This window comes from Caretta caretta, chromosome 2 (genome assembly GCF_965140235.1).
Source record: "Caretta caretta isolate rCarCar2 chromosome 2, rCarCar1.hap1, whole genome shotgun sequence".
Classification (NCBI taxonomy): Eukaryota; Metazoa; Chordata; order Testudines; family Cheloniidae; genus Caretta; species Caretta caretta.
In genome coordinates, this window is record NC_134207.1 from 17,245,894 (window position 1) to 17,258,196 (window position 12,303).

General features: G+C 40.0%; 1 protein-coding gene across 5 annotated transcripts in view; it reads right to left on the bottom strand.

The window, feature by feature from the left end:
- Nucleotides 1-12,303, bottom strand: part of EFR3A (EFR3 homolog A) — a 191,612-nt gene that overhangs the window by 39,170 nt on the left and 140,139 nt on the right. For all 5 annotated transcript variants that reach the window (XM_048841671.2, XM_048841670.2, XM_048841669.2 and 2 more), the window contains 5 exons: nucleotides 12,102-12,237; nucleotides 7,892-8,056; nucleotides 6,352-6,466; nucleotides 5,032-5,083; nucleotides 1,115-1,287 (listed from right to left, as the gene is read on the bottom strand). In XM_048841671.2, coding sequence (XP_048697628.2) covers nucleotides 1,115-1,287; nucleotides 5,032-5,083; nucleotides 6,352-6,466; nucleotides 7,892-8,056; nucleotides 12,102-12,237 — 641 coding nt within the window. The remainder of the gene's footprint in view (nucleotides 1-1,114; nucleotides 1,288-5,031; nucleotides 5,084-6,351; nucleotides 6,467-7,891; nucleotides 8,057-12,101; nucleotides 12,238-12,303) is intronic.

A 12,303-nucleotide genomic window follows, 5' to 3' on the forward strand; every position in this document is an offset into this window, starting at 1 on the left:
TTTTGGGATGTATATGTAGGGGCATTGCCAGCAGACTGAGCAACGTGATCATTGCCAGCAGACTGAGCAACGTGATCGTTCCCCTCTATTCGACACTGGTGAGGCCTCATCTGGAGTACTGTGTCCAGTTTTGGGCCCCACACTACAAGAAGGATGTGGAAAAATTGGAAAGAGTCCAGCGGAGGGCAACAAAAATGAGTAGGGGACTGGAACACATGACTTACGAGGAGAGGCTGAGGGAACTGGGATTGTTTAGTCTGCGGAAGAGAAGAATGAGGGGGGATTTGATAGCTGCTTTCAACTACCTGAAAGGGGGTTCCAAAGAGGATGGACCTAGACTGTTCTCAGTGGTAGCTGATGACAGAACAAAGAGTAATGGTCTCAAGTTGCAGTGAGGGAGGTTTAGGTTGGATATTAGGAAAAACTTTTTCACTAGGAGGGTAGTGAAACACTGGAATGTGTTACTTAGGGAGGTGGTGGAATCTCCTTCCTTAGAAGTTTTTAAGGTCAGGCTTGACAAAGCCCTGGCTAGGATGATTTAGTTGGGGGTTGTACTAGATGACCTCCTGAGGTCCCTACACACCCTGATATTCTAGGATTCTATGATATGAGCTATTCAAAACATTCTTGCAATTTCCATTTTAATTATACCCATGTTTAACAATCACATTCAATTTTCAGTTTTAAAGGAAGGAAACAAAAGTAATTATGACGCAAACAGAAGGTTGCATTTTACAGAGCAAAAAAACTATCTTCTACAAAGCAAAAATACAATTAAAAACTTAATTAAACCAACAACTATTGAGAACCTCCATTTAATAAATAATATATTAGGGCTTGGACAGAACCATCTCTGTCCTTCAATCAATATAACTGTTTTCCAGTTTTGTTATGGCAAGGTGGACTACAGTGTTACTAAAATGCGTAGTAAATAATAAGACATGGGAAGCTGTGTATTTAAGGAACCATATCTAACAACTTAAAGCTTGGGAAAATAGTGCATTAAAATGTTTGTGCTTTGAAAAATATAATTAACTACATGCATTACTTTAGCATTTGGATATTAAACTAGAAACAATTACTATAACTGAAGCTATTAAGACCAGAACACTACCTTATTCCTCTAAGTTTTGCTCTGTTGTCATGCCGATCAATAAGATTATGCAATATTTCCAAGACCAGCTGTCTTAGTTCAGAGTCTTCCATGAGTGAAGGAGACAATAAAGGATCAAGAAATGGGGCAGGAAGAGCAGCAGCAATAGTCTTTGCATTATATCCTGAAGTCACCTGTTCATTGTTCAAGAGAACATAAGCAGTATCATTGTAAACTATTATTACATTACTAGATAAAAATAATTCTCAACTCCCACTCCATTTCTGAGTGAGCAGATTTTTTTCAAGTGTTTGGGGGGGGATAGGTTCATTTGTAAATGCAATTAACTTGGAATTTCCTGAGTTGACTGCTTATTCATGCATCCTTAATATTATCTTAAGAGGATTTTTAAAAAAACCTAGGATTTCTGGGTCTCCCTCTCCCGTAAAAAGAAAAATATTTCTTAAGCTGGATATTACAGGAATGCCCTATCCCATGAAAGATGTGCACTGAATGAGGCAACAGTTTGTGCAAAGGTCTGCCTCTTTTAGGGTCTGATCCAATTCTCACTAAAGTCAATGGAAAGATTCCCCATTGACTAATTGTCTTTGGCTCATGACCTCAAAACTCTTATCATACAATTGTATTCATGTGGGCAGATCCCTCAGCCTGTGTGAAAGCAGTTCCAGAATCAGCATCTACATGTTATATTTCAAGCTCCTGGACACAATATGAGATTCGATTATAAAAATAGTGAAAAAACATGCTCCAGGTACAGAAGGTTTTTAATTATTCAATCTAAAGAATGAGGTTAGGGGCCCTGCCTCATTCCATTTGTCCCTTAACAGCTGAACCACGTATGCAACAAGCTCTCCCTTGTAGACTTATCTAGCATGCCCAGCCACACGTGCGGATGCAATACAGCCTTTCTTTGCTTATAAAATTGGTAAAAAAAGAACACATTCATATTGCAAGTGTTGCGTATACAAAACGTGCTACTTTCAAACCCTATAACTTGACCAGTTTTAAAATAAATGATGAAACTTTCCCCCCCACTCTGTGTAGTCAAACAGCTGAATTTTTTTTTTTAAAGGTATTTTGGGCAGACACCAGACCCAGAAAATTTCAGCCCAGAAATATATTAGCAAATTAAAACAAGATAGTTTTAATGAAAATACATAGCTAACTTCAAAGCAGACAAAAATATATAAAAAACAAACCAAACAAAAACGTCTTCATTGAACATCCCATTTAAAAAAAATTAAGAATTGCAAAGTTTCATTTTTACTAGTTTGACAGCCCTGGAGACTGGTGTCCTAATTATCCTCAGAACAGGTGCATGTGTGCATTTTCTTGCCAACATGACTCAGTCTAAAGGTGGATAGCCCAATTCTCAGATTAGCTTGTAAATCAGTATAAAGCCTTCTCAAACTGCAGTCGTTCTACTGAGTCAGCCACCAAAGGAGCTAATTATACAGTGTATGTGCTCCTTATAGCACTGTCAGAGTTAGGAACCAGAGTGGGCAGTAAACTTTTCCTACAGTGCAACACATTTGTAGAGCTAGAGTATCGACACTGGGGTGGGTGGGTGATGGGGGTGCTAGGCACCCTGGGACAGGTTTACTTTGACTCAGGTCTGTGCATTGCAGTGTGGACGCAAGAGCCTTAGGTTCGAGCATGACTGAGAAAATCCTATACCCAGTGTAGACACTCAAGCCCAGAGTTCCCTGACATGGGTCAGCTGACTCGAGTCCTGCTAACCCTAAGCTTCCATTGCTGTGTAGTAGACATATCCTAGGTGCTTAAATGGTAGGTGAGCTCCTTTGAAAATCCATCCTCACAGGATCCAAACTCCAACACTTCACAGATCCAACATGCAACCAGACTGTGGATGCACCAATCATGCAAAGTGACTCAATGACTGGGAGCTGCAGGTGGGAGACTCAGTTTTTGGGCAAGGAGACTGGGAGCTGGGGGAAGAGGTGTAGATTGGAACTGGCTGGACAAGGAGACTGAGAACAAGAGTTTGTGGGGTGAGGAGAGAACAGGATGGGGGATGGATCTGACAATGACCCAGGATGTGGAGGGCAGAATAGGGTATGGCTGGCAAAGAGATTTTGACAAGGAGCCAGAAAGGGAGACTGGGACAAGGAGCTGGGGAGCAAGAAGGAGACTGATATTAGACAAGGAACACGTGGAGGGAAAAACTGGACAAGGCGAGTGGGAGGGTGAGACTGAGATTTAGACAAGGAAATAAAAGGGGAGATTAGAACTGGCTGGGCAAGGAGACTGGTGCTGGGATGAGAAGTCTCATGACTAGAGATTGGGATGAGGAGTCAGTAGAAGGGAGGAAACAAGACTGGAATAGTTTGGAGAGGATGGGGGTAAAAGTGGTTAAATTTGGGGGGGGGGGAAATGGGCAGAAGACTCTGTACCCACTGGATCGCATTCGCCTCCAGAGTCTCAGCCCCTCAGCCACCCAACCCCAATTTCATGAGCATTCATGGCCTGCCATACAATTTCTATACCCAGATGTGATTCTCAGACTAAAAAGTTTGCCCACCCCTGATCTAAAGGTTCCAACCCAGCTGATGAACCAGAAGGGTGTCAATATGATGCCACATCTGGAATTTCCCCTTCCTCATTTGTTTTTTAAAAAGGTTTGAGACATACTAAGAACATATATTTGCTCACTGGATTGATTCTAAATGACCAATTTTGAATTAATTTTCAACTGAATCTCTTTTCTCATTTGTTCAATTAAATAAATCCCATAGACAATACACAGACTATAAAATGGTAGAATTAACTAAGTTTTTCTGGGGTTACAGATATGTAGGCTTTTTAGTGTATGCATACCTATTATTAAGGCTAAGATTTTTGTCACGGATATTTTTAGTCAGTCATAGACAATAAAGAAAAATTCACGGAAGCCTATGACCAGTCCCTGACTGACTAAAAACAGCCATGGGGAACTGCTGACTGTCCACAACGCACTCCCTAGCTGGGCAGCAGGGTACCCCCTATCACCGCTGGCAGTTTGGAGCTGCAGAATACGTGGCACCGCTGTCTTGGAGCTGCGGGGTACCCCCTGCTGCTGCTGGAGCCCAGGGTTCCCCGCAGCTCCCAGTCATCGTGGGCAGTGGGGGGACCCTGCAGCTCCCAGCCACCGCAGCCGAAGTCACGGAGGTCTCTGGAAGTCATGGATTCCGTGACTTCCGTGACAAAATCGGAGCCTTACCTATTGAATAGCAACCTATTATAAACCACAATCTAAGTCACTCTACAAACTTTTTGCCTCTTCTACCAGTGATGAGTTATTAAAACCAACTGAAACTCATAAGATGTTTCCTAGAGCCCCAGGGCATTTGGTAAATTTCATATTTAAGTGTAATTTGAATGGCTGAAGAAACTTTAAAGTTTAAAAGAGTGTATTTGTGAAAAATCAGTATTTCTAATTATGCCTTTTAAGAAGATGAGGAAGGCTTGGGAGGTGAGGCACTAACTGAGTAATGGTGCCTGAAGTGCTTTGCCATTTTAAGCCATAATGCCTCCTGAGCGCCCACTGCTACACCATAGAAGGGTATAGAAATTACAGCTCTCGTAGTGGTGGAGAGGGAAAAATATTTCCCTTAGAGGTTGCTAGCACTGCTGGCAGAACTAGCTACTTCAACTCCCTGGCATTCTTTGGGCCTGCAGCCCCAATTATGACAGACATTCTCTGAACTACTCTGTGGGAATGGAGGATTAACTCCTGAGCTTCTTGTAAAGCACCTGTGCTTGAGCAGCTGTGATTTTACTCTATATATCTACATATCTTGGTAGTGTGAACATGTATACCACATTTCATAATTTGACTAGAATCAAAATTCAGTGCATTTACGGAATAAGTTATCTACAGAATCTTTTAGAAAATATATTTAACAAATAAGGCTTACCATAAGTAAAGATCTCAGCAACATGATCTGAATCCGCCTAGTTCCCAAATCCCTAGAATCGGGGGAAGATACTCAAAAGTTAGCTTGAATCAATTTCTCTGGATAACTTCAAAATATTATTCAACCACAAATACTGTTTTTAATCACTTCTTGTGTGCCACGACAAAACAACAAGCTAGGAGACCAAGGTACAAGATTGACTGAAAAAAGAAAAGGGTAAACACCTACAAAAGAGGTACAAATGAATGGTTAAAAAACTGTTTCAAAAGGATAGTTACAGGAAGGCACACAACTGAGTAAGCAATTAAACACAAAGACCATGCAAAGTAACATGAACAATGCTGTAAATAGAGAGGGGCCTAAATTTCAGAAGTGTCCCAATATTGAATGTTTCCTTATAGCAGTGGTCCCCAACCTTTCTGTGGCCAAGAGCACATTCATGCCTTCAGAAGAGCGTGGTGGGCAGCGACGCTTCTCGGCGGCATTTCGGCGTCAGCTTCTCCGATGGAAGCGCTCAGTGGCGGCATTTTGGCAGCAGCTTCTCCGCCAGAAGCGCTCAGTGGCGGCATTTTGGCAGCAGCTTCTCCGGCGGATGCGCTCCTCTCCTCTTTGTTCCTTGGCGCCGGTCCTGATGGTGGGCATACATAAATGCCATGGCGCCCGCGGGCACCGTGTTGGGGACCACTGCCTTATAGGAAGTGCTGAACTTGAGCCTAAATGTCAGAAGTGCTGAGCACTTGTGGCTTCCAATGAATTCAAATGGAATTGTAGCTGCTCAGCACTTCTAAAAAAATCAGGCCTTAAGTGTCCAAGTTGACCACCCGATTTTAAAATGAAAAATAAGCCAACTGAAGTGAAACAAGTTCAACATAATTTTCCCACCATGACTCCTTCTTAATCTTAAAGTCAATTAGTATTGAATGAAGCAGAAAACTTTCTGAAATATTCAGCTGACTAAAAATTTGTAGCCTGAAGACAATTCCATGACTTAAGAAAGCATACTTCCTAAACATGGAAGGAATTAATGGAACATTAAGTGCATTGATTTTTGGAAACATCTGTATGAGTTTGAAGAGCAGAAATTTTGTAGTGCATGATATGTAGGGCTTTCCAATCAACTGTAATTAAAGTTGCATTTTGGATGCTGGGTTCATACTGCTGTCATTGTGTGTGGCTTGTTTCTCTATCACATTGAATAGAAACCTAGCAGCTAAGAGTTATTTTAAATTCCAATTTTTAAAAGTTCTACTTTAGGAGGGCTTCAGAACAGAAAAGAGTTTATATTCAGAAGCTCAAAAAAAAAAGCAACAAAGTACAAACCCAAGGTGGCTTGTATCCAGCAAATGTGAAGATGTCCCAAAAACAGGTACCTTCCCCATAACGAACATCATAATCTCTGACCTCTGGTAATCCGGGAGATTGCTCCCAAAAAACCCTAAATAAAAATGGAGAGAAAGATTACACTTCAGGCTACTTTCTTTATACTGCAGAGGTTAATAAATGTAATAAATGTAATTAAAAAGGAATAAAATATCTACTCTGTCTGGGTCTCCTGTACCTTTTGCAATGTTCTACTTTGTATTACAGCTGTAATAGATAGCTGAGTATTCATCTGTGCAACTCTGCCTATTACTGTACACCATCTTGTCACGACTACCTCATTCTCCCTCTTCCCCCCAACACACTTTCTAATCTCATCTTTCCTGAGTAATTATACTACTTAAACCAGGGCATTTGACATTAATTGCAAGGTAACAGAGTATTCAGGAGCTGGAAATTTTCCAAGCTAGAACGAAATTTAATTCAATTCCTTACCTTTGCACTTTCCTGTGCTATTATTAAACATGAATGGGGTGCTCAAAGAAGAACTCTTACAAGAATATGACTATGCTCTTTCTTCACCTACAAACTACAATGCAGTTATGTTAAATCTGAATTTTTGAGAGAGAAAGATTTCTAAAACCATGACAAAGTTGAGTCTTACAATACAGTTGAGAAATAGTTACTGCAGTTGTAAGGGTTAAGGTATAGAGAAATTTAGAAACAGATTAACTTTCCAAATCTGCTGAACAAACATTTGAGGGAATCAGACCAAAATAATTGGGGGAAATTTAAAGTAATAATTTTCATTAAATGCATAGCAACACAAATAGCACTAAAGTAACAGGAATGTCTGAAAAGAGAGAGAAATGCTAATGAAATTATTTACAGAAGTGAATGCTAAAACAGGATTTTATGTCTCTTGGAAACACTGCAGTCACCCAATAAATACAAGTGGCCAGTAGGTGTCATTGTTGCTGCTATGTTTGATTTTTGAACAAGTTTTCAAGCAGTAACAATTAAAATATATCTCACTAATGTACACTGTGATGCCCAGGTGGTTTTCATATCATATAGATATCGTGTACATATGACTGATACACAGCATACATTAAAAATATGGGAATTTAAGACAGCAGCTTTATATTTCAAAGGTTATGTTTTAGGTAAGAGACAAACCCATAGGTTTTGTTTGTATTTTTCCAAAGCACAATATTAATCAGCAATATGACTCGGCAGAAGTGACAGAGTTCCATTTTTATTGTGCCTCAATGACAAAAATCTTATTTGCCCAGTTAACAAGTAAAAAGACAGCTCCCTTAACTCTCAACCCCACAAACCCAGCCTGTGTTCTAAAAGCTGGTGCAGTCAGACACCTTATTCTTATCTTGGTGGGAGTGAGGGGAAATAGAGAAGAGGTGAATGGCAAGACCTTTACTTAAAGGAGTGCTCTGTGTTTAGACTTCATACCCATGTCAGTTTTTAAGTTAACTTTTTGAAGTGAGTCCATGCTCAACGGGAATAAAAAACCTTCACTCACCAATTGTTTGAATAATGGCATTCTGGACAATCCTCTCATCGCTTTCTTTGGAGCTTGTGCTGAAACTGGCACTGCCAGTTGAGCTACGCCTCTCACCTAATTCAAAATCAACACTGAGACGCAGGTGCTTCAGTAGGGTGTTAAACACTTCCAAGACTGTTGGGCCTGTAAAGTAATAGATAATAATGGCTGTAGTTTAAAAATGCCTAACAAAACTAGACACATCTTCAACAATCCCTTTTCAAAAGAACTGTCGATTATGCTGAAATGCACAGGTGAACTTGATTTGTTTGAAGGAGAAAGTAAGCAGTCTGAAACTCAAAGTCTTCAACACAAAACCACAGGGAGCATTATGGCTATTTTAAAGATGGCAACACTCTTTATGACAGGTTTCAGAGTAGCAGCCGTGTTAGTCTGTATTCGCAAAAAGAAAAGGAGTACTTGTGGCACCTTCGAGACTAACCAATTTATTTGAGCATAAGCTTTCATGAGCTACCGCTCACTTCATCGGATGCATAAAGTGGAAAATACAGTGAGGAGATTTATATACACACAGACCATGAAAACATGGGTGTTTATCATACACATTGTAAGGAGATTGATCACTTAAGATGAGCTATTACCAGCAGGAGAGTGGGGTGGGGGGAGAGAAAACCTTTTGGAGTGATAATCAAGGTGGGCCATTTCCAACACATTTCCAGGAGTTAACAAGAACGTCTGAGGAACAGTGGGGGGAAGGGGCGGAATAAACAAGGGGAAATGGTTTTAATTTTCCCCTTGTTTATTCCTCCCCCCCTCCCTCTGTTCCTCAGACGTTCTTGTTAACTCCTGGAAATGGCCCACCTTGATTATCACTTCAAAAGGTTCTCTCTCCCCCCACCCCACTTTCCTGATGGTAATAGCTCATCTTAAGTGATCACTCTCCTTACAATGTATATTTTTTCATGGTCTGTGTGTATATATAAAATCTCCTCACTGTATTTTCCAATTTATGCATCCGATGAAGTGAGCTGTAGCTCACGGAAGCTTATTATGCTCAAATAAATTGGTTAGTCTCTAAGGTGCCACAAGTACTCCTTTTCTTTTTGTGAACACTCTTTATAAGCATGTATAAGAGTGAAAATCTGTCCGTAAGTCTCTTTTGAAAATGGGACTTAGGGTAAATGTTTTACGCACACAACTAAATCCCTGATCTTTATAGTCTAATTTAAATGCATATTCTCATTGAAGTCTAAAGTTTTGTCTACATTAGGAAAATTAACTGCTGCTAACAGGTGTCATCAATGGATGCAACTGAGCATACATACACTTGCATGAACCAACTGAGTTCAGTGGTTTCAGAAATCTCAGTTAAATAAATCCTGTTTCATTTCTAGGTTTAGGGTTCCAATCCAGTTTTTTGACCATTGTTTCTGAGGTGGTGTTGAATGGTTTGTCCTTGTCGACACTTGCATTTAAACCTTTTCAGCTCAACCCTCTGTTGTCAGCAATGGCTTTTTTCACATTGTAAACAAGGCTAATAGGTGTATTTGTGCAAGCAGGACCACCTTACACCTGGAAGAATCAGGCCCTTGCTTAAAATCAACAATGAAAAACAAACTGCAGGCAGTAGAGGAAACAAAGCAGGAAAAAAAGAAGCTCTTAGGTTAGAGTAGTTCCCACAGAGTAAGTGATTTGAACAGTTTCTTATTGGTTCCTCAGATTTTATAAAAACATTAACGATTATAGTTATACATAATGAAATTGTGTATTTCATGGACAATCGCTAGAAGGGAGAGAGTTAAATGGTACACAAGATCAGAAAGGCTGGACAGGAATAGCACTGAGGAAAGCATGAAAATGGGAGAGGGAGACGGATATGCCTTCCAAATAATTTTAAAGTTCCATTATACACAAGCCTCACAATTAAGTTAAATAAATTTCCCCATTTAAGAAATTAATTAAAAGAGTGTATTTAACTCCCAATTTTTCAAATTAAAAACAATTTAAAATGATCAGTTGTATGATGCACCCATTTATGAAATGCTAAATATATTTTCAATGGCAAATTTATTTGGAAACCATAAATATAACTCTGTGTGTTTTCAGATTCTGAAGAGTATAGTGCATTTTGGAACACTACTTTCCATGCATTCAGAGCATAGCAGAATTAAGCCACCAAACCAAAGTATATTGCTGGTCAGTAGCAGCCTGTAGGAAAGCTGAAAAGTAGGCTTTTTCAGATACCTTTCATTAAGGCTAATAGAATGTCAATTACTCATAAGACATGACAAAATGAAAAGCAACACTTTTCCGTAATGCATTCACTGGTGGTTGGAGCCTAACATTGATTTTATAATTATGAAGGATTATCACAATGGAGAGAAAGAAATAGCAGTCTCCCCCAAGGATCTGTAGTGGAACCTGTGCTGTTCAATATATTCATAAACGATCTGGAAAATGGTGTGTGCAGAGAGGTGGCAAAATTTCAGATAACTGTCAGCTTTGAATTTAGCTAACAATTACAAAGGGATCTCAAAAAAACAGGTGAGTGGGCAACCAAATGGCAGATCAAATTCCGTGTTGATAAATGCAAAGTAATGCACAACAGAAAAAAAGTTATCCCAACTATACATACAGAATGATGGGATTTAAATTAGTTGTTCCCACTCAAGAAAGATCTTGGAGTCATTGTGGATAGTTCCCTGAAAACATCTGCTCAATGTGCAGCGGCAGTCAAAAAGACAAACAAAATGCTAGAAATCACTAGGAAAGAGATAGATAATCGGACAGAAGATATCAGAATGCCATTATATAAATCCATGCTATGCCCGCACCTTGACTTCTGTGTGCAGATCTGATTGCCTCATCTCAAAAAAGATGTGAGAATTAGTAAAGGTACAGAGGAAGGGAACAAAATGATTAGGGGTATGGAACAGCTTCCATACGATGAGAGATTAAAATGCTCATCTTCTAAAAGAGATGATGAAGGGGAGGGGATATGATAAGAGGTCCATAAAATCAAGAATGGTGTGCAAAAAAGTGAATTAAGAAGTGTTATTTAGCCCTTCACGTAATACAAGGACCATGATTCACCCCCTCTAATTAATAGGTTTAAAAACAAACCTAAGGAAGTATCCTTCACACAACACAGTCAACTTGCGGAACTTGTTTCCATGGGATGCTATGACGGTCAAAAAGTATAACTGGGTTCAAAAAAGCACTGGATAAATTCAAGGATAATGGGTACATCAATGGCTATTAGCCATGATGGGTAGGGAAGCAACACAATGCTCCAGATGTACTTAAGTCTCCAGTTGCCAGAAGACGGGACTGGACTAGGGGATGGATCACTTGATGATGCCCTGTTCTGTTCATTCCCTCTGAAGCATCTGGGACTGGGCACTGTTGGAAGACAGAATACTAGGCTAGATGGACTATTGGTCTGACCAAGTATGGCCATTCTTATGTTCTAAGGCTCAGTATTGATACATATCTAGTGCCATAAGAGGCACCTCCCAAAGCGGGTGCACTGCTGTGTCTCAATTTCTTCTCCTATTCGGGGCTAGACAAAGTCAGAAACATAATGTTGAATTTCATCACAAAGTCTCTCCTCTACAGTTTCATTTATTAAACAAATATTCAGCATTGTTCCTGGGCTCCTCAAGTTCCTTTTGGTTCTTCCCCAGAGTTCCACAATTACCTTCATATCAGGGCTTCACCGAATTTCCTTACCAAGGACTCCCAATTGTCCTGCTCCCAGGGTCCTGCCCCTTCTGTGGAAGAGGCTCTCCCAGTCCCACTCTGGGCCCTTTGGTCACTGCTCTTCACTTAGTAGTTTTCCTTCTGCCAGTCATTCTGGAGACTCTTAGATCTTGGTCTCCCTCTGACTAAGCAAGAGGCCTGGTCTCTCTCACACAATTACTCAAGTCTACAACCCTTAGAATTCCTGGTTGTAAAGGTCTGAGGCCCTCTAACTGTCAAGGTACGCCACACCTGCAATTATAGGACCAGCACTCTGGAACAAGCCTTAAGTGCTGAACAAAGTATAGGGCAAGTTCCACCTACACCAAAGAGAATGGAAAATCTGATTTAATTTTGGATTTGAAAGAAAAGCTAAAAATGGTAAAAAACAAACAAACAAAAAAATCCAACAGCTTAAGTTTTTATTCATTCTGAAATTCACTGAAATAGTTCATTGGTTTCATACCATTCATTTACCATGACTCACCTATGGATCCTTTAGCAGCAATGGCAACTGCTTCCAAAAGAACCTGAATAATGCCTGCTCGGACTCGTGGTGAATCCCTTTTGCGAGCATCAAGGTATCCAAGGGTCTCCTGTATTACATGATGGGAGTATTGTGCCTATAAAAGAAAAAAATTGTTTGTTACTTTCTTTTCTAATTAAAAATATCACCACACACAACCATT